The sequence below is a fragment of the Typopeltis vanoorti genome, chromosome 12, assembly GCF_054136105.1.
Source record: "Typopeltis vanoorti isolate ZY-2024b chromosome 12, IOZ_Tvanoo_1.0, whole genome shotgun sequence".
Lineage (NCBI taxonomy): Eukaryota > Metazoa > Arthropoda > Arachnida > Uropygi > Thelyphonidae > Typopeltis > Typopeltis vanoorti.
This window is the reverse complement of record NC_143560.1, coordinates 115467703-115495331: the sequence shown is the minus strand read 5'-3', so window position 1 is coordinate 115495331 and position 27629 is coordinate 115467703. Positions and strand designations below refer to the sequence as shown.

General features: G+C 36.3%; 1 protein-coding gene across 1 annotated transcript in view; it reads right to left on the bottom strand.

Moving 5' to 3' along the window:
* LOC150101152 (protein zyg-11 homolog B-like) overlaps positions 1-27629 on the bottom strand; it is a 287455-nt gene that overhangs the window by 71554 nt on the left and 188272 nt on the right. Inside the window, exons 10-11 of the mRNA XM_090401483.1 lie at positions 15151-15198; positions 9011-9078 (exon numbers count right to left, since the gene is read on the bottom strand). Of these exons, the coding sequence (XP_090257609.1) occupies positions 9011-9078; positions 15151-15198 (116 nt within the window). The remainder of the gene's footprint in view (positions 1-9010; positions 9079-15150; positions 15199-27629) is intronic.

The window sequence follows — 27629 nt, the reverse complement described above, 5'->3', positions numbered from 1 at the left end:
TGGTGAAGATGGTAAATTAAATAGACAGAGATTAAATATTCAGTTGACTAATAATTAAATTTATTAGTCAACTGAATAAATTCATATGGAATAAGAGAGAAATTAGTCGGAACACTAAATTAGCTGTATACAAGACAGCGTTCAAACCAGTTTTAATTTATGGATCTGAGAGCTGGGTCAGAAGTAAAAAACACTTGACCAAAGACTAGAGACTGCAGATATGAGAGTCCTAAGAAAGATTAGAGGCGTGAACAGATGGCATCAATGGCAATATCATTAAAAATGAGGATAGTAGGAAAGAACTTGGCATTGTCAGTATCCAGGAATGCATTAGCAGAGCTAATCTCAGGTGGTATGGTCACTTAAATAGAATGGGAGAGAAAAGATTAGCAAAACAAGTGTTCTCTACCAGGTTGGCAGGAAAAGGACCCAGAGGAAGACCAAGATATAGGTAGATTGATGCGGTACAAAGTGCCTTAGACGATAGAAATATAAGATCTGATAATGTTGGAGTCTTGACAAGTAACAGACTGATTTGGAGGAAAATTGTAGATAGGAAGTTAGTAATGATGTAATTTTTTCATGTAGTACTATCATATCCTGTACACCCCTGAGGGTACATGGCAGAATTTGATGATGATAACTTCATTCCTCACCCCATATCCATCCAGCCTTTTGCATGAACATGTACAAACTCCTTTAAGCAGTTTTTCTTTGTGTAGCATCTTCCTTTTAAAAATCAATAGCGGCAGCAATTTTTTCCCATCAGCACAGCAGGATAAAACAACTGTATAGCGAGTTATTTCGTGCCCCGAAGTTTTAATAGTAACACTTTTAGTGCCCTTGGAATCTATCGTTTTGTTTGAGGGCACATCAAAAGTCAGCGGAACCTCATCCATGTTTCCTATTTGCGCAAGTTCAAAATTTTCTCGTTTTCTTGCGTTAATGACGAATCGATGAAATTCGATACATTTTTTTTCATATTCAGCTGGAATCTTTTGTGATATTTTTGTTTTAGTCCGCCTACAAAGCTGGTTTCTCTTCATGAATCTTGAACACCATGATGTTGATCCAGTAAAGTTGGAGATCCCTCTGTTAGTGGCTATCGCTTTCGCTTGATGAATAATCATTTTTGTAGACACTGAAAGTCCCGCTTTTCTGTGGTATATAATCCAAGTATTCAATTCTTCCTCAAGTTCTGGTCATGTTTACTGCGAGTTGCTTTTTTTTAAATCCTCTTCCTGATTCCGACAAGTTCCTGTCATTTTCTCAGTTGGGGGGAAACATGGAAACAGGGTGCAGAGAGTCCGAAATGACTCTCTGCAGCCCTGTTTCCATGTTCTTTAGCATACGCAATCACACGTAGCTTGTATGCAATATTGTAACAATGCCGACATTTTTCAGCCATAATTTGCCAAGAAATTTATCGCCCTCACAACTGCAACAACAATTGGAAAGGCTAAACGAACAGGACACAGCTGCGATCGATGACAGCGCATGTGCATCCACTGAACTCTACGGCAATGTTTATCAAAGTGTGGTATGTGTACCCCCTGAGGGTACGTGAAAGGTCTTCACGGGGTCTGTGGCAATTTTCGGCTATGCATCATCAACACAGAATAAAATGAAATGTATCCGTGAAGTTTGAGATCGTAAAATGTTCCTATGGTTTCACAGTGCAGTTAGAGACAACTGGGATAAAAACGGTACTAACTAATGAATCGCATGTCCTCCTCCCACAGAAAATGCTGTATGACTCAAGCAAAACCATATGTTGCTGGTGCAAAATATGGTTTTATTTGAGTGAATGTGTGAAAACAAAGAAATATATAGTGAATCTGTTTCAGATATTATATAAGGAATTCGGTTGAAGAGAATTAGCATTTGAACTTAACTGTCGGCTTGTCTTTGTCATTTAGTAGCACGGTCTTTTGTTAATACCGCACCAATCATATGAATGCGGATGTCTGAAGTTTGAGAAACACTGCTCTACGTAACTGGAATGCTCTCACACACCGCAAGGAAGCAATAAAGAAATCGTGTAACTCGGAACAGAGAAAATTTCCAGAAATTAAAATAATAAAAAACTGAGCATCTGTGTATAAGACACATCCTGTTTTTCAAAATTATTTTCAAAGAATAGTGCATCTTATACGCTGGCAAATACGGTACCTGATAGAACGACTTGCAATTTCACATGGATGCTTATGACAGTGTACCAACTTAGAAAAAATTGTGATAGTGTTGCCATCTATGGTCGAGGCGAAGAACTTTTCAGACCACCCTCGTATGATAAACAAGTTACTGGTTGAGTGGGCCATCCCATGATGAGTCTGTTAGTCCTTGGAGGTTACCAAAAAATAATAATAGTAATACTATTCCTATATAAGCCCTACAAGTTTTCTATAGTAAAGTGAACACTTCCCATTCTAACAAGCAATGTTTCGGATGAGCTTTTTAGTCTTGGTTTGATCCAAGTATAGCATACCAATTCTGTGGTTTACAAACGACTTAAAGAGAATCAGCTTACAGCTACCTTGAAGATGTACCGGGATATGTTCTTTGGTTCAGCATACAATTACAAAATATACAGCTCATATCAAACAGTACACTAACTGGAAGTCTGATGATTAATTATTACATGTGTACTGATTTTTATTATTATTATTTTTTTTTTTTTTAAAGTGCATCACTGGAAAACTGTTTCTGTACACCTATATACCCTGGAACTAACTTAGGGAAAGGAAGTGTTGGTAACAGACATACTATATTGTTAGCCAGTTTATTTGTTAATATTAGTATGCACACAGAAATTATGAGATAACATCTTGTTACTTGCATGTCAGCAAAGATTGGTGGGTTTATTACACTTAACATAGCATTTAGCATAGAAAGATTTTATGTTTGATGCATTGTGCAGTATTTTTTTTATTTTTAGCTTTACTTATGATTTTAAAAATATTAACATTATTAAAAATAAGGAAGATATCAGCTTTAATTAAGTAATATATTACTTAAATTATAGTCATAGTGATGTCAGCATGCTATTTCAGAATACAAGCATATACAAGGAATTTGAAATTGAAAATGATCACCACTTATTTTAAGGGACGATTTCAAAGTTTTAAGATTATGTTTTTATTTTTTTTTACTTATTTTTATCCTGCTTGGTTTTAAGCAGGATAAACATAAGTATCATGTTAAAAAGAAAATTATGTAAATAAGCTTTAAAAAGAACTGAAGTTGAGCAGCTTTTAGAGGTGAACTGAAGATTCAACTATACAATTATTCAAAAAAAAAAAAAAAAAAAAAGAGAGAGATCCAAACTTCCAAATGCCAGTGGCAAACTTATGAAAATACTGACTGAAATATCTGAAATATTTTCTGATAGTGATATACACAGATTTTGAATCCAATCAAGCTTTTGTGTATCGGGTTGGTCAAAATAAAAATGAAGCTCCTCTTCCAGAATGCTTAGATGTTGCTCTACAAATACCAATAGTTCTTGCTAGGATTAAAATTAAAATACTGAAAGTGAACCACTTAATCTTACCAAAACTGGATTTTAGATTTGAATCCATTAACTTTATCAGTACATCATCATCATCAAATTCCTGCCATGTACCCTCAAGGGGTGTACAGGAACATGACAGTACTACATGAAAAAATTACATCATTACTAACTTCCTATCTACAATTTTCCTCCCAAATCAGTCTGTTACTTGTCAAGACTCCAGCATTATCAGATCTTATATTTCTATCCTCTAAGGCACTTTGTACCGTATCAATCCACCTATATCTTGGTCTTCCTCTGGGTCGTTTTCCTGCCAACCTGGCAGAGAACACTTGTTTTGCTAATCTTTCCTCTCCCATTCTATTTAAGTGACCATACCACCTGAGATTAGCTCTGCTAATGCATTCCTGGATGCTGACAATGTCAAGTTCTTTCCTAATATCCTCATTTTTAATATGATATTGCCATTGATGCCATCTGTTCACGCCTCTAATCTTTCTCAGGCCTCTCATATCTACGGTCTCTAGTCTTTGGTCAAGTGTTTTACTTCTGACCCAGCTCTCAGATCCATAAGTTAAAACTGGTTTGAACACTGTCTTATATACAGCTAATTTAGTGTTCCGACTAATTTCTCTCTTGTTCCATATGAACTGAGTCAATTGACTTCCCACCATACCAGCCTTGCTAATTCTGTTGTCTATTTCTATATTTAATTTACCATCTTTGGTAAAAATTGTACCTAAGTAGCCGAAATGTTTTACTTGTTCCACAGGTTCTCCATTCACAACACAGTCGACATTTTCAATGATTCTGCCTATTTTCATTGTCTTTGTCTTTTTATTGCTGACCTTCATACCATATCTATTAAAACAGCTATTCAATTTAGTCAGAGAATCTTGCAGACTTGTAGCAGATTTATTTAGAAGTATAACATCATCCGCATAAAGCAAAGAGCTGACATTAACATTTCCAATTTTGATATCAGGTTTAATACCACTTTCCTTCATAATGTGATCCATATAGATAATGAATAACAGAGGGGATAATGTACATCCTTGTCTCACACCAGATTTAACATTAAACCATCTTCCTGTACTTCCTTCAATTCTAACTGCTGACTTACAACTCAGATAAAGACTAAGTATTGCTTGATATAATGCCCCATTGACACCATATAGCTGTAGCGTATTGAATAGCTTCTCTCTTGGCACCTTGTCATATGCCTTTTCCAAATCGACAAATCTTAAATACAGATCTTTGTTATATTCCCATGCTTTCTCGACTATTTGTCGTAAAGTGAAGATCTGATCCTGACAGCCTCTATTTGGCCTGAATCCAGCTTGTTCTTCACCAAGCTTTTCTTCCACAATTCTTCTCAACCGTTTCTCAAGTATACTTGCATAGATCTTGCCAGGAACACTCAGTAGGGAAATACCTCTGTAATTCTCACATTCAGTTTTATTTCCCTTTTTATATATGGGAACTATGAGAGCTCTACTCCAATCATCGGGAATTCGTCCCTCTGTCCAGGCTTTCTGAATTATGCAGTGCAGCCACTGTAAGACTTTCATACCACCATACTTAAGCATTTCTGGTCGAATATCATCTACTCCTGCTGCCTTTCCACATTTCAAGCCTTTGATGGCTTTTTCTACTTCAAGTATGGATATGTATTCCTGACTGCATGCCTGGTCAGTGTTTTTTTATCACTGTGCTGTCATCACTGCTTGTTTCATTTAGCAGTTTTCCAAAGTATTTACTACATACTTCAAGGATATCTTTTTCTCCCATTTTCATGTCACCTTTATCATCTCTAACTCGTTTTACAGCTCCTTTTTGTCCTAAGCTTCTTCAACAACCTCCAGAATATTTTGCCACCTTCTTGATATTTATTTTCTATATTCTTGCCAAAGTCCTCCCATGACTTTTGTTTAGCGAGTTTTACACAGTGTTTAGCATTCTTGCATTTGTCTCTGTATTCTCTAAGAGCACAAGCTGACTTATTTGACAGGAACTTTTGATATGCTTTGTTCTTTTCCTTCACTGCCTCTTTAACTTCCTGTTTCCACCAGGGAGTTTTGATTTTTTTTATCCTTGCAGACAACCTCACCACATGCCTCTCTGGCAGAATCAGTAAATGTTTTCTTCAGAGTTTGCCACTGAATCTCCAAGGTTTGATTCCTGTTCTCACTCTTTCATTTTTTTTTCAATAATCTTTCTGTATTTTAGTCTACAGTTCACATCTGAGAGCTGCTCAACTTTTATTCGCTTTAAAACTTTCTTACATGTTATTCTTTTCAATTTGAAATTCAATTTTATCATACTCAAGACCAAATAGTGATAACTTCCAATTTCAAATCCTCTGTACACTCAGGTGTCCTGCACCAGGGAGAAAACATCACTATCAACAATAACATAGTCAATGAGACTTTTTGTATTCCTTGCCTCTTCTCTCCATGTGAATTTGTGCACATTTTTATGTTGGAACATAGTATTAGTAATAACTAGTCCATGTCCTGAGCAGAAATCCAACAGATATTTGCAATTATTATTAGCTTTGCTCTTTTCTCTAAATTTTCCCCAAATATTTTTGTATGTCTCACAATCATTTCCTACTCTGCTATTTAGATCCCCAACAAGGACCAACTTTTCCTTTTTCATTGTGTCAGTTGCTTTTTCTAAAGCCTCAAAAAATTCCTCCACTTCTACCTTAGTAGAACCTTCTGTGGGACCATAAGCACAAATAAGTCTCATTGTCCAGTTCCCCATTCTCATATTTGCCCACATGACTCTACTTGAGACTGACTGCCATTCAAGAAGATTAGCCTCGTATTTTGTGTTGAATACTATGGCTACTCCATCTTTTCCTTGATTGTCATTGCCTGAATATAACATTTTGTATTTATTGCTCAGAAAGATCTCACCAGTTTTGGTCTTTTTTGTTTCAGTCACCCCTATTATGTCGATCTGGTACTTATCTAATTCCTCGGCTAGCTCCATTTCTTTGCCATTCAGGCTTCTTACGTTGATAGTACCGATCTTTAACTCTGGTGATGTTGAGTTGGGGTTTGTTTTCAGATTTGTTCCAGTAGCTGACTTTTCGCTGTTCGTCCTGGTTCCCTGGCGAAAACAACGGGGGCCTTGTTTAACCGGGCGACGCCCCAGCCGATATGAAATTTTGTCATGTTGTACCATCATTTTTTATTTTGGTTTAATCAATAAGAATACAATTTGGTCGGCTAAATCCCAAATTGCCAGCCCATCCTCATTTGTTCAGTATCAAAGTAGATACCCAACAGGGTGCACCACGAGAAGGTGAGGATTGGACATTAGGTCAGAAGCCCTGGTCGGTTCTCCGCATTCCTTTAAAGGCTATGTGGAGGTCTCCTCTTAGTTATACAGCTTTGACCCTTAAGCACCCCCTTTATCAGTACAAGATAATATATTTTCATTTGGTCCTTGCATTTTTTGAAGTCAATAGTAGTTAAAAAATAAATAATGTGAATAATCAGTCAGTTATAAAATAAAGTTTCAATTCCCCTTCAAGGTCTTGAATTCTTGTCAAAACTCTGCCCCTGAACAACCAATGCACTTCAGTGTGGAATAGCAAAGAGTAATGTTATGATCCCATTTCTTTGCATTAGGCTGCAAAAAAGTAGGGGTGTAATGGAATTTTATGTAGTTTACCATTTCGATGATATAATGTGGACATCACATCTAGTAGCAAAATCTTTGCCAAGAGTCTTTCTGTGAACAAAATGTCTCAACTGTGTATTAGTGTTTAGACCAAAATTTTGAAACCAAGCAGCTAACTCTGTTACTGCAGCCACACTACCCACACATATATATGCAAGTTTATCCATAAGATATTTTCTGTTTCAAAGCATTCATTGATTACTGTAAATATTTTTTTCCCAGGTGTCTGTTTGAAAAGTACCCTCCAAAATAATGTTCTTCCATGCATATTACTTCTGAAATTCTAATAAGGGCTAGTAAATGAGCTACATTACTGACATCTAGACTCATCAGTTTGTAGCAAAAACATTTTTTAAATTATTATTTTCTCTGCGAGTGTAGTTTCTATATCAACCAACATGCTCCAAGGATAGGCTACAATTTTCAAGCAAGCCAGTAGGTAATGTTAGTGACTTTGCGATGGTGTGAGGTTTTTTGCTCTAGCTACTAGTTTAGCGACCTTATAGTCTGATATTGTTATGGCCAATGTCAAGAAAGAACTCTGTTTTTTTTGTCTGTGTTTGAGGTCATTTAAAAAAAAAAAAAGTCTATCAATGTAAGATGAATGTTTTGTAATCAGGTGCCAGTGAAGTTTAATTGGTACCATAACATTTAACAATAATTTGAAGCAAAATAACATTTCAGTGTTGAGAAATGGAAGATTGATCAGAACACACAAACCGAATTTCAAATATTCATCGAGGTATTGTCTATTTCAGCTCATAAACTTTTTTTTCACAATTGTATTATGAACCTGGAAGTTTATCAATGTCTTTCAGTGAACTTGTCCATAAACTTGTGCATAATATCGGTAAAATACTAAATACCCTCTCATAAGAATAAATAAATAAATAGAATCGTACAACTCATGAGCAAAGAAACAATGAACAGAACTTCAAAATTATTGCACACACATGCAGACATCCATCCAGCGCTATAATGTGAAAGTAAGTGAAGAGATGTGAAAGCAAGTAGGTGGCAGGTTGAGTATATTTGGTTTGTGCAGCACTGTCTATGTCATATGATATTGATTAGACACATAAACTGTACTGTGTTACATATCTGGCAGCATACCAGTTCAGAAGTGCTGCCATAAAGCACAAATTACTACTCTCAATGCCCAATTCCAATTGTGAAATATGAAACTGGGCACACTTATTTATGCTCTGTGCATCAACTCATTTAAATGGGCAACTCATCAGCTATCAAGCTACTGAAATTGCCTGCTATTCAAGGAGATGTTTTTCTTTAGTGCTGAATAGTATCAGCTACTCAATTTTTACCCCTAATAAAATTACAGCCTGAATAAATCAATTTCTAGTTATTTGGAAGTATTTGACCTGTTTCAGGTTTCTCTGTCTCAGTAACAATTATATCGACATGGAACTTCTGCAATTCTAGTTACCTCTTTTCTGATTCTTCTTATCTTAAATTTCGTTAAGTCTCAGGTGGTTCAAAACTTTTCACTGTTTGCCTCAGTAGGCAAATAATTTGAGGCAAGATGTTTCTGCCATGGTTTCAGCCAATACAGAATACAATTTTGGTCATCTAAGTCTCAAATTGCCAGCTTATTCTTGTTTGTTCAGAATCCAGGTGGATAATGTCACCTGGATGCTCTCAAGATTCACCACAGGAAGGTCAGGTGTTGGCCAGAAGCCCTGTTCCCTTTATCAGTACTCCATGGAGAACTGATAAAGGGAACAGACATAAATATTAACCATGTCAAATAATAAAAGGTACCTCAAATGCAGTAATTCATACCTCAGAAGTTCAAGAAATTCATCTTTCATAAGATCAGGTCTCAAATGTGCCACTTCAGCTATGTTATTCTGAAAATAGAACATAATTCTATCACAAAACATTAAAATAAAAAAAGATATTAAATGTAAATACTGGTTTGACTATTTCAGTTAACGTAAGCAATATCAAGTTCAATTCAAATTTAATTTGGTGAGCATTAGAAAAATATTCTAATAAAATTCCAGATTGGAAGTATGATGGAAACTGAATTATAATGATAAATGCATATGTAAAGTACTTCATGAAAATTATCTAAAATATTTTCATATGGGGGGGCGTATAATAATTTTAGAATTTTTCGAAATAACGCTGTTCATGCCATATAATTCAAGTTCTGAAATAATTAGCCTTCTTGTCATTCAAGCTTTTCTATGGTTTCTACTGTATTTCTAACTTAAACTATTTTCTTAGATAAGTTACAACCTGAATCCAAGATAATCAGCTGTAATTCATAATCTCTTCTTTAATTAAGATCAAATGTCCTGGAAATTTCACAAGCAACTTACAAGTTTTTCCACACTTTATCATGGTGTGTGTGTGTGTGTATGTCTGTCTGTGCACATACACACACACAACCACGTATCCAATCTGATGCAGCAGTTAGTATTAATACATCTTTGTGCTTGTAGTAAAGTGTTATGAAAATTCACAAGAGTTCATATCCAATTGGTGCAATGACTTTAATCTTAATTCTTTTTAGAATCCAGGAAATGATATTGGCTCAAGACCAACTTAATTGGATCCACGGCCTTCTAAATTAAACTATGTTTATGAGTTCATCTTCCATGTTCTGTATCAAAACCATAAAATAAAATAAAGGAGAAAACTGAAGCTGAGGTCGTAAACAAAGAAAATAGTGCTAAAGTGATCAAAGTACATGGCAGGAAACAAAGAAAAAGAGTGAGAAAAATGAGGATGGGTGAAAACTTAGTCTACTGCAAAGATACAATATAGTACTATGTCTAAAAAGGGCTTGGATAGCAAATGATTTGATGCACAGACTTTGCAGAAGAAATGGGTGTGAGTTTGATGATAAAAGATATAATCATGCCTTGCACTTGAATGGATTTTTTCATCAGGCACCTGAAGAAATTGATTGGAGTGAGACGTAATGCAGAGTCAGGAAAACTAGATCATCATTTGATAAATGGTAAAAATGTGAGTGTATGTGCAACTAAGGTATGCAAATTTGATAAAAGATATGGATGTCAACTAGTATGGTTACGAATCTAGTGGAGGGGTGGATCTGTATGCATTGGGTTTGGAGATTTTGAGAGAGAGAGAGAGAGAGAGAATGTATACACACATGAGGAGAAGAGAGGAAAGAGATATGCTCAACTAGGTCAAGCAGAATGTAAAAGTAAGTATATAAAAAAGCCAGGAAGTAACTCGTCTATACATAAATGTCAGGAGCATCAGAAACAACAGGTTGAATTTGACAGCTTGGTAAATATGGTGTGGCATATGATTGTTGGCATTAATGAAACTAGGCTCTCTCAGGGACAGATGTAAATGGAAATGAGTGTAAAAGGTATAGTATTTTAAGGACAGAAGAGATATGAGAGGGGGGAGAGAGATACTAGTAATGTATCCAAATGATTTTTTTTTTATTATTACAGGTATCTCCATGGAATCAGTAGACTCATCGTGGGAGATCCAAACTGTTAAAACAATGACGAAGAACTCACAACTGAGTCAGGCAATGCATTCCACCCACTCACCACCCTCCAAGAAAAAAATCTAGTTCTCACACCCTTGTTAACCACACTTTTCCTTAATTTCCAGGGATGACCTCTTGTTCTTCCATCACTATCAACACAGCTGAAATACTTCCCCTGCATCAATCTTATAAAAACCATTTAGTAATTTAAATGTTTCAATCATATCCACTCTTCTCCGCATATCAACCAACCTCTGCAATCCACAAGCTCTCAATCTATAGTCACTCTCCTCTGAACCCTCTCCACAACCTCCTTATGTCCAAGGAATCCAGGTGATCAGACTTGAGCACAGTAATCCAAATGTGGAAGTATCAACGCCTTATAAAGGGAAATAATAACCTCCTTTATCTCTGGATGTTAGTGTGTTCTTCAATAACCAAGTAATCCTATGTGCAATCTTTGACACCTTAGCAATGTGCCCTCTGAACTTCGTCTTCCTATCCACCAACACTCCCAAGTCCCTAGCCTCATCAATCTCTTGGAGTACCATTCCATCAATGCAGTACACAGCTGGTAATCTTTTAATCCCAGAATGCATAACTTTACACTTTTCCGCTTTGCATCATCAGCAAACACTGAATATCTCCCTTCAAGCCATTTCCTATATCATTTATGTACAAATTAAACAACAATGGCCCAAGCACAGAGCCCTGAGGCACACCACTGGTCACCTGCCTCATCCTGGACTCTGCTCCTCCATACACCACCTTCTGGTATCTCTCCCTGAGCCATTCTCCTATCCATATCACCAGTTTAGTATCCATCTCCATTTGCTCTAATTTGTGCAACAGTATTCCATGGGGTATCCTGTCAAAAGCCTTAGCAAAATCCAGAAGTCTCACTGTGTAGCCATTTTCCTTGTCCAACTCAGATGTCATTCAATTATAAAAAGTTAATAAATTGCTAAGGCAGGATCGACCTTTAACAAAACTATGTTGGCCCTTATAGAGTATCATACTCTGATCTACCCATTCTTGAATTCTGTCCTTAACCAACTTTTCCAATACTTCTACCACCACTCATGAGATGGTGGTTGGTCTGTAATCAACTAGCACAGTCTTAGATCCATCTTTATGCAAAGGAACCACTTTGCCATCCTTTCACTTCCTAGGGACCACACCAGAGTTCAAACTTAAGTTAAATTACCAAGTAAGAGGCATTGCCAATTCCTATGCACATTCATGCAACATCCGAGCTTATATTCCATCTAAACCTACAGCAGTGTTTGCATTTAAATTCTACAATATACTAATTGGATATAAGTACCTCTGATTTATTAACTTCAATTCTCACATTAGTTATTGCTACAGGTACAAAGATATCCTCACTTTGGTGATAGACTTTTGAAAAGTGGTCACTCAGTAACTCTACTATTACATCTGAATTGGTCACCTCAATACCATTAGCACCCACTAAGGTTATCCTTCCAAAATCATTCTTCCTTTTACTTGCCACATAACAGAAGAACTCTTTGGGATTACCCTTGATCTCCTTGGCTAAGATCTTCTCATAATCTGTTAAAGGTTTTCTTACTATGCTGGTAGCCTTCCTAACTTGAGCCTTGTACTGCTCATGGGTGTACTGATCGCCTTTCTCCTTGTAAATTCTCCATAACATTTTTTTTTTTGCAGATCATCCATCTAACGCCTACCTTGTTTGTCTTCCTGACCATGGGAATACATTCTGATATTGCCTTCCTCAGATACCGACTGATTTTATCCCATGCACTGCTAACATCTTTCCCCTGCAATTAGTTCTGCCATGGGACGGCTGTAAGCTCACTCCAAAGCTTGTTATAATTACCTAACCTGTAGTTCCGTATATGCCCCTTCTTAAGAGAGAAATCCTCAAATTTTGCAACCCAATTTCAGTCCAGTTAGGGTAGAAACTCAGAACTCATTGAAACTAAGAATAATAATACTCCATGCAGCAGTGAATTTGGGGCTATCTAGTGTGAATTGGAGGTTAAAAGAATGAAATATATGGTGAGGTTGTTGTCACTACAAACCTGGTGATGAAGAAATGAATCCCCAAATTATCCTAATGAGTACTGAATGAGCAAGTATTATCAGTGGATAGGCTTAACTTTTTAACTTAGATGGTGCCGTATTAGAACTTTAGTCTTGTGTTGCACAGTGCAATTACTTATACTAGCCCCACTGTTACGCTGGATTGTGGTTGTCTCGCATTTGTAACAAACTTTGTTTGTGTACTCTGGATATAATACCAGTGAAATATTAGCTTTTAAGTTAATAAATAGTTATGCTCTTATCAATCTGTGTTTGCATCAATACCGTTTAAATCCAATTCAACAAATATTATCAGTGCCTTAAATTATCCAAATAATGAGTTGGAAGCAGAGAAGAATGAAGGAGAATTTAATGAGCTGTAGTAGAACAACTTTCTTATGTAGAATGTGAAGCAAGGTCAAATGACACTTTGACCCAAGGTCAAAGTGTCACATTTAATCATAGGTCAGGAGTTCCAGTGTTTGTATTTAAGTAATGCATAAGTCATATTTCCATATACATGTAGTTAAAAGGTGTCACACCTTATTACAAAAATATTCTAGATTACAGAGAGAGATGTTGAAAGTTTTTTCACTTAATTATACTATAAATTAAAGATGCCAAGAAATTATATTCTTGGCATCTTTAAAATTATATATGAGTTCACATCAATTGCATTAATGGATAAGGAATGAAATTCCATCAATGAATAATGGATGAAACCAAGAATATAATTTCTTAGATCTTTAATTTATAACATAAACAAGTGAAAAAACCTTCAACATCGTTCTCTAATCCAGAGTATTTCAGTAATAAGGTGTGACACCTTTTGACTACCTGTATATGAAAATATGACTTCTGCGTCTGGCTCACGCTGATGTGCTTTTGTGGTGAAATGTTTACTTTCCCTGAGACATGAGCGGCTCTGCTCAGAAGTAGGATGGGCTTTTCAGTGGGCAGAGCCACAGCTGAGGTTTCTTCTCGGTAGTGGGGAGAGCCTGTCACTGAGTGGAACTACTGCTGAGTTAAATTATCCTTTGTATCACTCATTTTTGGATAATTTGAGGAATTGCATGAGTTTTTGGAGAAGTATTTCCACACTTAAACATACTTCAATAAAGATCAAAACCAATGTGGATAATGGCTGTTCCCAGTGGTGAGCTACAGAAATTTTAACAAAGGGCTCGCATCGTGGAGAAAAAAAGCCTAACTTAGCCCTTATAATACTTATATTGCGACTTTATAGAACTTCTGACAGATATGATAATTCATGTAGGATATCAATCATTAATGATTGATCTTTTAAAAAATTCCAAATTGAGAAGTCGGTTTAAAAAGCCCTTATATTTATCGTTTGATATGAAAGGCTTGCATAAAGCTGGGTAATTTCTCCACAAAGCAAGAGCCGTTCGTAAACTGCAAGCTGCCCATCGTGGTCCAAACACATGGCCGATCTTTAAAATTTCGATCCCAAGGTCTTTTGCAATCGTATTTAATTATCGTTGATTTTTTGGTGATTGATGATAAAAAGCATATAATTTATCCATAAATATTTCAAAATGATTTATTTCTTTAATGTTTTTTATCAAATCGTCTAATGCTAAGTGTTAACAATGAGCACAATGCCAAATCACAACGTTGGGAAATTTTTGTAGAAGTTTGACTGCAACACCTGATTTGTTTCCTAACATTACACTGCTAACACAACTCCATCAGAACAAAATGCAAATGATGATTTTTTATATAGTTATCAGAAAATCCATATGAATTTAAAGTAGCAATTATAGTAGCATGTATACATTCCATGGTGGTATTTTCTAGTTCTACAAGATTATTAAACAAGAAAAACAAGGGGCTCGCAAATTTCAGAAAAATTTAACAAAAGGCTCCTGCGAGCCCCTTATAGCTCACCACTGGCCGTTCCATAATACATAGTATTATGGAACGGCCAGTGGTCATGTCAATAAGGATATGTACATTGCATTATGGGATACTAAGATTTCGTGTGATGTCATTAACCTCTATATACAAGTAGTGCAGTCGTGAAGTTACTTCATGTGCAAACATTATTTGCTGACACTTGAATAAAGGATGAAAATAAGAATATAATTTCTTAGCATCTTTAATTTATATTCAAGCATGGCGAATACTAATCTGCTCGAGTTAATAAGTCTTTGCAGGAGAAGAAAAAAACGTTTACTATAAATTTAAAATCATAATCCTAATATATAAAAAAGAAGAAGAATAAAGATGACTGCCAGTAATCAAACTTTTATGACTCTGAAGGAAAATTTAAAGTTTCAGCTTAGAAATCTAAGTTCATGTATTTTATAAATAATGCATAAGGAATTACAATCAATTAAATACATACCACAAGACCAAGCACTTTAGTCTCCACTGCGCTTTCTTTAGAAAATTTCTGGAAAGAAAAAATCATCGAATGATCAAACATGTGACAGAAATATAATTAACAATATCATTCTCTGTAGCAAAGAAATCAATTAATTTTCAATTGTCTACGTATTCATAAACAAAGGGAACTAATTTATCCCTCCCCCATCCTGAATCATGATTTATTTAAGGATAACCCCAGAAAGCAGCTTTTATTTGCCACTATTAGCTAAAAATATTTTTTTATGTTATCTGTAAAATATTCTTTCTTATTAAAATATTTTTTCTGTGTGATTCCCTTTTTGGAAAAAATGAAGGTCTCTCTCTCTAAGGAGAAAGACTAATTTTATTATTACTAAAGCTGATAAAGAAAAAGTTTTAGTAGTTCAAGACGGGAATGAATATTACAGAAAAAACACTGATGCTGCGACTATTCAAATAGCATCCTCTTTCTAATGATCCTTATGCTAGCTAAATTTAAGAAATTGAACATACTTAGTGATAATGTCTCTTGCTGAGATGAGAAAACCAAAACAAAACTTAAAACCCATCATTGGCATCCTCCTCAATTGTAAGAACTTCCTGAAGTCCACAAGGCAAATATTCTGTAACATCCTATTGAGACTGCACTGGCTTTCCCTGCATCAAAATTGCAAAGCACCTTTCTACATTACTTTTGGGGTTCAAAAGAATATCCTCTTCATTTATTAAGAACAGTTTTCATATCATAGAAAAGACATCATGGATTTGTCTTCATCCAAGTTACCATATTTTTCCATGTATAAAACATCCCCTTGTATAAGAAGAACCCTACTTTTTCGAACCCAAAATTAAGAAATCAATATTTTAAACATAAAACAGAGCACATGTGATATTTTTTTAAATATTCAAAGTATATTTAGTAATTAGGTAATATTTTTAAGATACATACTAAGATGCATTCTCTGAGCTAACTTGGTTCGTGTTCTCATGCCCAACCCTTCTCTCCTCATGAAGTTGAAGCACCATTTTGCCTTTCCTGTGAAATCAATAATGTTCATTTCTCTTGCAAACCTTTTTGCCTCATATTGAATAAGCTTGGTTAACACACACACACACACACACACCACTCTGGCGCTGCTCCATAATCTAAGTCTTAAGCCTCTGCTCCAAGTTTGGCCATTTTGCTGGTTTTCCTCTTCTTTTTTGGCATTTGAGTAGTTGTTCATCCTGTTTTCTCCACTGTCTAATCATACGCTCGGTGGGAGGAGGTCCAAACCATCTCTCTGAAGCTTTATTTCCATGTTCTTTTGTGTAATTGATGACTTTTAAGTTGAATTTTGAAGAATATGACAATCGTTTTTTATTTTTGGACATTTTTATTGACTAGTGCTCAAAATATTGTTAATGCATTAACTTGCCCAGCCAACGAGTTGCAGACATATGAATGCTTTCAGAGTTCTGATTGGTTTATTCAGAATTAGCTGTTAATAACCTAAATCAACAGAGTTAGCAAAGACTAGTGACTGGCAGAAGCTTGTTCGCAGAGACAAGCTTCCGCCAGCAGTTTCGCCATAGCAACCATGGGTCTCTCAACCAGTAATCTCATCCCCCCCCCCTCATGTATAAGATGATCCTCAATTTTTGGTCTAAAAATTTTAAAAAAAGTATCATCTTATATACAGAAAAATACAGTATCTCTTATTCAGCTTGGATATTATATGTCTTTATTAATGTTTCCCTAGGTGAAACATTATACTTTCTCTGGCAAGACTTTCCTGTGGATATTAATGGCCTCTTTGAACTAACACACATTCAAATAAGCTTTACCAACAAATTGAAAGTACAGCCATGGATAGACCTCTTTCTCCAACAGTTCTCTTTGGTAACTACTTCATGGAGTGATTCAAACTACACCTACTGGAAAATATCTCTCCTAAACCAAAGGTGGTCCATCATGTTACCATTCCTTATGTTAGTGAATGTCCTCCACAAAAGTAGCTGTCTTATGAAATGTTCATACAAAGAGAGTTGTGAAAGCTTGCTTCACTATCTGAATCTGAAGAAATTATGGTCTAGTATTACAGAAAATAGTTCTCCCCACATTCTGTAGTCAATAGTTTTTAATTAATTCATATTTTGTCTCATTTAAATTTGTGCAATCTAATAGACAATCTTAGGTATTGAACATTATTCATAACTCACTTTAATGGTATTAATAACACCAAATGACTTAGGTATTGAACATTATTCATAACTTACTTTAATGGTATTAATAACACCAAATGACTATTTTATAAAAAAAGATGTTTATTAACTGGCTTATATTTTGCTGGATTTCAAACCAGTATCTTCAGAGCATGCAGCATGTTATAGTTTACATGCGACTGAGTAAGTGAAACAATTCAAACTGTAATGAATTAAAGATCTGGTCCTAATTTGGTTCCCTCTAATGTTGTAAAAAAATGTATTACAGCTATGTAGGGGTTGATCTTAAGATAAGTCTTCCAAATTTTTGGCAAATTGATACAGTCATACTTGTTCAGTAAGGAGAATTCTTCATAGCCAACTCTAAAAATAATCTTTCTGATCTGCAATGACTTCTAAATAGCACATTAGTTTTCTTCCGTTTAGTCCTGTCTGAAGGGGTGTCTAAAGCATGGTCTGCCAGTCCTGACTTGTGATAATAATGCAAATGTATTTTTTATGCTCTCCAAAGTGGATGTTAACAGATCTTCCTGTCTGCTCATAGGAGACAGAATCAGTCACGAGGAACTTCACACACTCCAGGATATGCTAGAGGATAGAGTTTATCCTTAGGAGAGCAGATCAGAGTTGCTAATCTAACATACAGCATGACTGTGATGTGAGGGCCATGTTTTAGTAGGACTTTGGCTATCTTTTCTGACATACCTCTGACACAGGGAATAGGAACAGTGATGCTTTGGTCTTGTGTGTGTTAGGGGAAGGAAGAAGTAATGGGCTATGTAGTATTTTATCTATTTTTACAATTCTTACTATTTGTAGGAATTGTAGCCATTGGCCAAGAAAGCATGTTGCAGATATTTAAGTTCTGTAGAAAAAGCTGCATCATTAGAACAAATTGCTCTGGCTCTGTGTGTAAGTGTTCTTAGAATAACATACTGCTGGGATGGATGATGTAATTGTTTATGTAGATATCTTCCTCTGTGTGTATGTTTTGGCTTTCTGTAAATGGAAAAAGATAGTGATCCATCTGAAAGACAGGTGAGTAATGTGCTAAGAAAAGGCAAACAGTTATTAGATTATTTTTCTATTGTGAAGTGAATTTTGGGGTGGTGGCTGTTTAGGTAAGCAACAAAAGCATCTTTTCTGTAGGCCAAATGGCAAACACAGTCTATGAAGTGTCTTGTACCTGTGAATTGTTCTACTATGGGCAGACAGGAAGATCTGTAAGCCTTGGAGAACATAAATATATTTGCTATCATTATTATGACAAGTCAGGATTGGCAGACCATGCTTTGGAGACCCCTTTACACAGGATTATTTGGAAAAAACAACAATGTGCTATTTAGAAGTCGTTACAGGTCAGAAAGATTATTTTTAGAGTCAGCTGTGGCTAAGAGATATGATTGTAGTACCTGAACAAGTATGATTGCATTAATTTGCCAAAATTTTGGGAGACTATCATAAGATCAACTCCTACACAGCTGTAATACTTTTTTTTTTACATCATCAGAGGGTGCCAAATTAGGACTTTAGATCTTTTAACCATTACAATTTAACCTAGTATGCTGCTTTGTGCTCTGAAGATAATCCAGCAAAATATAAGCCAATTAAATGAATTTTTTTTTTATGAAATTGTTTGTTCGGTGTTGTTAATACTGTTAGAATAAGTTATGGATTAAATTTGTGCAGTTAGGACCTTAATGAATTTCAGACATGCCACTATACATCATGTAGAAGTAGTTCATACATTTTCATTGTTAAATCTTCAGGCTTTTATTTATTCTTCAACTCATTTAATTTGAAAGTCACACTGAAAATACTTTGGGCACTAGGATGAAAATTGTATACTAAATAATCTCACACAAGTTATTCCATAGCTAGTTATTTTATTATGGCCTTACATTCCTACCCATCACGTTATCACTTTTGTTGTTTATTGTGGAATTTCAAAGATCAGTTTCTTAAACATGAAGTTTAAGAAATGTATTTCTTGTAAGAAATGTTCAACAATTAAAATAACTTTATGACAGTTACTGACAAACTGCAGTATTTATGTATATGAATCTGAAGGGCTTACATTAAATTCCACAAGCATGAACAGTTGGGACTTGCAGAACCTCGTGAGGTTCATGTGTAGATAATCCTTACAAGTGGGATTACTAGGATGTAGGATGCATGTGATAAAAACATGTCGGAGTATTGCGTGTGTACAGCCTCCGTAGCTAAGTCAGTACAGACAAAGCCTTTTTGTTGGAAAGACCTGGGTTTGATTTCTATCCATGATATGGGGAACCTTTATCTGGTCTCTTTTGACTAAATGTGAGTTAGCTGGTCTCATATGGAGGTACAGGGTTTCTTTCACCCGGAAACTCATGTTTTTCATCCCTCAGAACAGGCAAACCAGCCCATGAACACAGATCCACAGCCATAAAATACATATGTACTTAATCCTCATTAGGATGGCTCAACCAGTCCTAAGGGAGAGTCAAAGAAAACAGGAGGAACTCCACACAAATAAATAAAAAATTTATGTGTGTGTTTTTTTTTGTTGGCAAAATATTGGCAGCTAAATAATTAAATATTTTTTTTATTTTCTTTGTGTTCTGAATTAAAAAGCATAAAATCAAAGATGAACAAATATCAATCAACACCTAAGCTTTTCTACATGTGTTTTTCAAGACACTTCAGGCCTCTTAATAGAGGGAGTGGTGTTCTCACACCACACACACACAGTGAAAATCTAATCACCAAGAACGCATTTACAATCACGCATGCCACTCATTTACTATCTACCCAATAAACTAAGCTGGTTTTTGTAAGGAACATACTGTATATTGTGTTAATTACATGTGGTAATTAGCCAGTCTGTACATTTTATAGAATGAAAAGCATTTGTGTGTATGTGACAGGATCCTGCAACTATAATATGCATTTGAGATAGCTGCTAACTTGGTTGGTCGAATAGACAGAATACCCACTCTAAAACCAGTAGGTCAACAAATATAGCTAAAATCTCACTGAAGGTACAGACTCCAGATACTCTTTTCTAGATATCATGTTTGGTCTCTAAAGCAGAATTTCTAGGGTATCTAACCATTAGCCTAACCACAGCATTAGCACATAACAAGTATACAATCATCTTTCATGGACTGAAATAAGTGAGTGAACAGCCTGCAAAACTACTTGCTTGGAAGGGACCAAGAGTGTATGTTATTAGTGCATTAAAAAAGGACACATATTGCCCTTTATATGTGTCCTTATAGCAAAATATGATTTTTTTTTTTTTCCATTAGGATATACACATAGACAGGATAGGAGAGGAGTGGGTGTGCTGCTAATGATATCGGATGACTTGTATTCAGTTAGTACTGAGACCTATGATTGTAGTACTAGCAACAGTATTTCATGTGGCAGTGAATTTGAAGCCATCTGGTGTGAGGTGAAATCTAACAAGATCAATTGCATAGCGGGATATTGTTGCACACCTGGTGAATCAGTTTGCTAGTGATGAAGAAATGCATCACCAAATAGAGATGATGGGCACAAAAAAGAGTAATCATAATGGGAGACTTTAATAATCCAAATATTGATTGGGTAGCTCTAAAATCCCATGAGATGAATGAAAATGAATTTATTGAGTTGTTGTGAGACAACTTCCTCAAGCAGCATGTGACCGAAGGAACTCGAGGTCAAAGAGCGTTAAATTTGATTATAGTGTCAGAGGATGTTTCAGTTAAAGACTTAACTATTCTGCTTCCTGTTGTTACAGTGATCATGCAGTACTCACTTGGGAAGTGACTGTTTATGAATGTTCCATCCAGGAATAGTTACATGCTCAACTACAAAGCACAAAATTATGACCAACTGAGGAGTATGCTGAGTTGAGCAGAATGGCAGTGGTTGCTGGATGGGAAGAATATTGACAGTACATGGGAAGTATTTAAAAAATACTTAAATTATGAAATATTAGAATGTGTCCCGAGAGTTCGAAGAATAAACTGGGTAGGAGTCAAATGGATGTGTAATCTCATTAAGCAAGAGATCCGTAAGAAACAGATGATGTGAGGGAATACTGTGTGCATAAGGATGCAGTCTGTTATGAAAATTATAAGTAGCAGGCTAGAATAGTCAAAACTGTTGTATGGAAAGCAAAGTCTGAGTATGAAAAGAAACTGGCTCTGCAAGCTAAAGACAACTCACAAGAATTCTATCGATATGCTGCAAATAAAAGAAAGAATTAATATGAAAGAATAACTCTACTGAATGCAGGTTTTGTTAGTGACAGTCACAGAAGAAGTTGTTCAACTAATGAGTGCCCATTTTCCTAAAAAGCTATCAACCTGGTGTATGCAACATTGAGTTCAGCGCTACCTCTTCAATGAATGAAGAAACGTAGGTGTATGAAGGAGAGGTATTAAAGCTGTTGAGCAAACTGAATAACAGTTAAGCAAAAGAGAGCTGATGGTGTATCAGCACAGGTGCTAAAAGTGTTCAGCTAAACTGGCTATTACTTTGACCAAGCTAAATAATTCGAGTCTCAGAACAGGAAGGATTCTGCAGGAATGGAAGGAATGTATGGTAATCCCATTGCACAAGGGTAGTACAAAGACAGACATATCCAAATATCAATCAATCATAAATATAGTTTAATCATTTATCCAAGTGTAAGCAAACAAAGTTTGAGCCTGAAGTATCTTCAGGACTGAGGCAATTTGTGGTAAAGGTGGACCAAGCTCTCATCGCTCCTTGTCTCAGTATCTCCCATAATGCATAGCACATCTCCTTGCAGACATGTATATTGCTATGCATTAAGGGAAGGGCCACTACCCAGACCGGTTTCGACTTTTATTGAGGTCTCATCAGTGGGAGTCAGACCCAGAGATAGTGATACTGAGCCAGAAGCAATGGAGAAGTTATATTTACCTATACAAGTTGCCAAAAGGTGTACCACCTTATTATTAAATTACTCTGGATTTAGAGAAAGATGTTGGAAGTATTTTTTCCACTTGGTTAGACTATAATAAATTTAGTTTAATCCTTTATCCAAGTGTAAGCAAACAAAGTTTGCACCTGTAGTATCTTCAGGACTGAGGCAACTCATGATAAAGGTGGACCAAGCTGTCATCACTTCTCCATTGCTTCTGCCTCAGTATCACTACCTCTGGGTCTGGTTCCCACTGACAAAACCTCAATACAGGTCGAAACCGATCTGGGTAGTGGCCCTTCTCTTAATGCATAGCATTATACATGTCTGCAAGGAGATTTGCTTTGTATTATGTGAGATACTGAGACAAGGAGTGATGAGAGCTTGGTCCACCTTTATCACGAGTTGCCTCAGTCCTGAAGATACTTTAGGCACAAACTTTGTTTGCTTACACTAAACTAAATTTATTATAGTCTAACCAAGTGGAAAAAATACTTCCAACATCTTTCTCTAAATCCAGAGTAATTTAATAAGGTGGTACACCTTTTGGCAACTCGTACAGGTAAATATGAATTCTCGATTGCTACTGCCTCGGTATCCCTATCTCTGGGTCTGGCTCCCACTGACAAGACCTCAATAAAGGTCGAAACCGGTATAGGTAGTAGCCCTCCCCTTAATGCATAGTACGGAGGCTGTTCAATAAGTTATAAGACTATATTTATACAGAAAACAGATTACCTTTAATCGTCATCATTCACATGGTCTTTTTCGAAGTAATTACCGTGAGACGCGATGCATTTGTCCCAACATTGCATCCACTTCTTAAACACATGTGAAAGTCCAATTTTTTTAGAGTTCTTTCAAAACCATGTCCGCAGCTTTTACATATGCTTTGTTGCTTTAGAAATGGCGGCCTCTTAGTGATTTCTTGAGCTGAGGAAACAGTCAGAAATCGCACGGTGCAAGATCAGGACTGTATGGAGGGTGTGGTAGGATATCTATGTTGTTGTTCTGCAAAACGTCCACTACACAACCAGCAATATGTGGCCTTGCATTATCGTGGTGCAATAAGAAGCCATTCTTCAGCAATGGACGCTTCTTTCTGACGTGCTGTACCATTGTCCGTAAAACATCTGCATAGTATGAGCCGTTAACAGTATTCCCGGGTTCTACAGCATGTTGGTAAACAATGCCTTCGTAGTCAAAAAACATCATGGTCATAACTTTAACAGTCGATTTTACAGTTTTTGCTTTCTTGGGGGTAGGCGAAGACGGATGCTTCCATTCACTGCTTTGTTGTTTCATTGTAGGGTCATAGTGATACAACCAAGCTTCATCTGCTGTAATGATGCGTTTTAAGAAGTTGTCCCCTTCTTGTTCCAGTCTTTCTTTCCATTCTGTGCACACATCCACTCGATGCTGCATTTGCTCCCGTGTCAAGAGTTTGGGAATCCATTGGGTGCAAACACATTTCAGTCCCAAATGTTCAGCCATGATTGAGTGAACACTTCTCACAGAAATATTCAGGACAACATGCAGCTGGTGTACTGTAATTCTACGATCCTCCTTGATGATAATTGCTGCTGTGTTGATCATTGTCTCTGTGATGGATGTTGAAGGTCTTCCCTCACGTTCAAGATCTTCCACATTTTGCCTTCCTTCCTTCCTTAAAAGTTTTATGCCATCGAAAAACACTTGCCATCGACATTGCTTCATCGTGGAAAGCTTTGCGTATCATGTTAAAAGTGTCCGATGCCAATTTTTGCAAACGCACACTAAATTTAATCGCATAACGCTGTTCCAGGGACGCTTCCATTTCGACGACTGGTTGCGGCTCATAGGTGCGCCAAAACAAGCTTGCGTTTAGTCACGTGACACTCTGGCACATCAGCCCGTATACGCCATCTATCAACCTCTTTTGTTAATACAGACAGCAACATTTCTTTATTCCACAGAAATTAATATTGTGATGAGTGGTTTCGCGACAGTAAAATTAGTCTTATTACTTATTGAACAGTCCTCGTATTATACATGTCCGCAAGGAGATGTGCTTTGCATTATGGGAGATACTGAGACAAGGAGTGATGAGAGATTGGTCCACCTTTACCACGAGTTGCCTCAGTCCTGAAGATGCCTCAGGCACAAACTTTGTTTGCTTACACTTGGATAAAGAATTAAACTAAATTTATTATATCAACCAATCAGTATCTCAGGAGTGGTGACGATTTTGGAAAAATTGGTTAGGACTTGCATTCAGAAATGGGTTGACAGTGAACACATGAGTTTACTAAGGGAAGGGCATGTTTCAGCAACTTCCTCACATTCTATAATGTTACCACTGAACTAGACAAGAGAAATGGATATACCATGATATTTTTGGATTTTGCTAAGGCTTTTGAGAGAATACATGGAATACCATTGCACAAATTGGGGGTTTGGATTATAAAATATTAGCGTGGATAAGAGGATGGCTGACTGACATATGAGGGATGCGAGCCTGCAAGTTTAAGGAAACTAGTAGTATACCACAAGGATCAGTGCTTGGTCTATTATTATTCAATATGTAAATTAATGACATCGGGAAGAATTTGACATGTGACATACAGCTATTTACTGATGCAAAGATCATCATCAAACTCCTGCAATATACCCTCAAGGGGTGTACAGGATATGATAGTACTACATGAAAAATTTACATCATTACTAACTTCCTATTTACAATTTATCTTCAAATCAGTCTGTTACTTGTCAAGACAGCAACATTATCAGATCTTATATTTCTATTGTCTAAAGCACTTTGTACAGTATCAATCTATCTATATCTTGGTCTTCCTCTGGATCGTTTTCCTGCCAACCTGGCAGAGAATACTTGTTTTGCTAATTTTTCCTCGCCCATTCTGTTCAAGTGACCATACCACCTGAGATTAGCTCTGCTAACACATTCCTGGATGCTGACAAGTTCTTCAAACGAGGATAATAGGAAAGAACTTGACAAGTGTCAAGTTCTTTCCTAATATCCTCTTTTTTTAATATGATATTGCCATTGATGCCATCTGTTCAAGCCTCTAATCTTTCTCAGGACTCTCATATCTGTGGTCTCTGGTCTTTGGTCAAGTGTTTTACTTCTGTCCCAGCTCTCAGATCCATAAGTTAAAACTAGTTTGAACACTGTCTTGTATACAGCTAATTTACTGTTCTGACTAATTTCTCTCTTACTCCATACGAATTCATTCAATTGACTTCCTACCATACCAGCTTTGTTGATTCCATTGTCTATTTCTATATTTAATTTACCATCTTCACTAAAAATCGTGCCTAAGTAGCTGAAATGTTTCACTTGTTCCACAGGTTCCCTGTTCACAACACAGTTGGCATTTTCAACAATTCTGCCTATTTTCATTGTCTTTGTCTTTTTATTGCTGATCTTCATACCATATTTATTACAACAGTTAATCAATTTGGTCAGTGAATCTTGCAGACTTGTAGAAGATTTATTTAGAAGTATAACATCGTCCGCATAAAGCAAAGAGCTGACAGTAACATTTCCAATTTTGATATCATGTTTAATACCACTTTCTTTCATAATGTGATCCATATAGATACTGAATAACAGAGAGAATAATGTACATCCTTGTCTCACACCAAATTTAACATTAAACCATCTTCCTGAACTTCCTTCAATTCTAACTGCTGACTTACAACTCAAATAAAGACTAAGTATTGCTTGATATAATACCCAATTGACACCATATTGTTAGATCTAAAATAGGCGACCTCATTTTTACATGACGTCACCATTCCAGAATCTAACAATAAACATAAAATAAATATGCATACTTATCTTTTAGCACAGTATAACTGTTTTTTTTTTTTGTAAACAACATCTTGTATATTAAATTTTGAATTATGTGAATTAAAATTAATGTATCTGTGTGTCAAGTATAAATGTAAGTCAGCAAAAAGGGGCAGTTATAAGAGAAATTATTAGTGATTTTCTACAAGTGAAAGAATGCAAGTTATTCAGCAACACAGGGCAAAGATCGCCCCAACACTACAAGAGCAGCGTAAGCACCCGTGGGCATCACATCTGAGAAGATATCGTGATGCATACATTCTCGGAAATAGAAAGTCCCGTATGTTGATTGGTGAAGTCACCCAGTCGGAGACCAATAGGCGGGACGATAAGAGAAATTCAAACTCGGAAAGGTGGCGCTCTTGGAGAGCGTATAAAACTTGCAACACAGAATTCAAACCCCCCCCCCCCCCCCGTTTTGTTTGTTCCTGCATTCTCTCCGTGTGCTACAAGCGTTCATCACAGTTCAGCTCTTATTTTTAAAAGCTGGCTTTCAAGAAGTTCTGGCATGGCACCGCAGCAGAGTTCGGCAAGATCGAATGTGGGCCGTCAATGAGAAGGATCGCTGATGTAAACCCTTAACAGAGAAATAGCACCTGGCTCAGGAGAGCACGTGTATCCCACATGGCAAAGAAAATCGAGATAGCCAGAATCGTAACAAAGCAGGAAGGACGGAAAGAAACCGATAAAGAGTAGATAAGGAATAAAAAAATAAAAGGGAACATAACGAAAAAAAATAAAACAAAGAGAAGGCCACGTAACAATGGCGCAAACGGTAGGATTTTGACAGAAGAGGTTGAAGTAAGAAAGGATATAATTAAATATAGAGCATCGATATAATAATAGCAAATATATACGACATAAAAATATAACTGTAGTGTATTGAATTGCTTCTCGCTTGGCACCTTGTCATATGCCTTTTCCAAATCGACAAGACTTAAATACAGATCTTTGTTATATTCCCATGATTTCTCCACTATTTGTCGTAAAGTGATGATCTGATCCTGACAGCCTCTATTTGACCTGAATCAGACGAGATTCTGACTTAGAGGTTCAGTCATAATCCCACGGATGGTAGCTTCGCACCAATGGTCACTCCACCAAGCACATGTACCAAGTGTCCGAACCTGCGGTTCCTCTCGTTCTGAGCAGGATTATTATCGCAACGACTAGTCATCAGTAGGGTAAACCTAACCTATAATCTTTATCATCAGGTTATGCTCCCCTACCATATCCAATTGCATCAATATTGAGTTTCTTTATTCACACTAGTGCTCTCTTATATTATACAGTTGCATCAACCTTTAGGTTGATATCCCACACTAGTACTCTCTTATATTACACAATTTCTCCAATATTGAGTTCCATCACTCACACTAGTTCTATCTTACAGTATACAATTGCATCCACCTTGAAGTTCATCTCCCCAATTTCCACTATTATAAAATCAGTTCAGAATCTCTTGGCAACATGCCCGTCTTACATTAAGGACTTA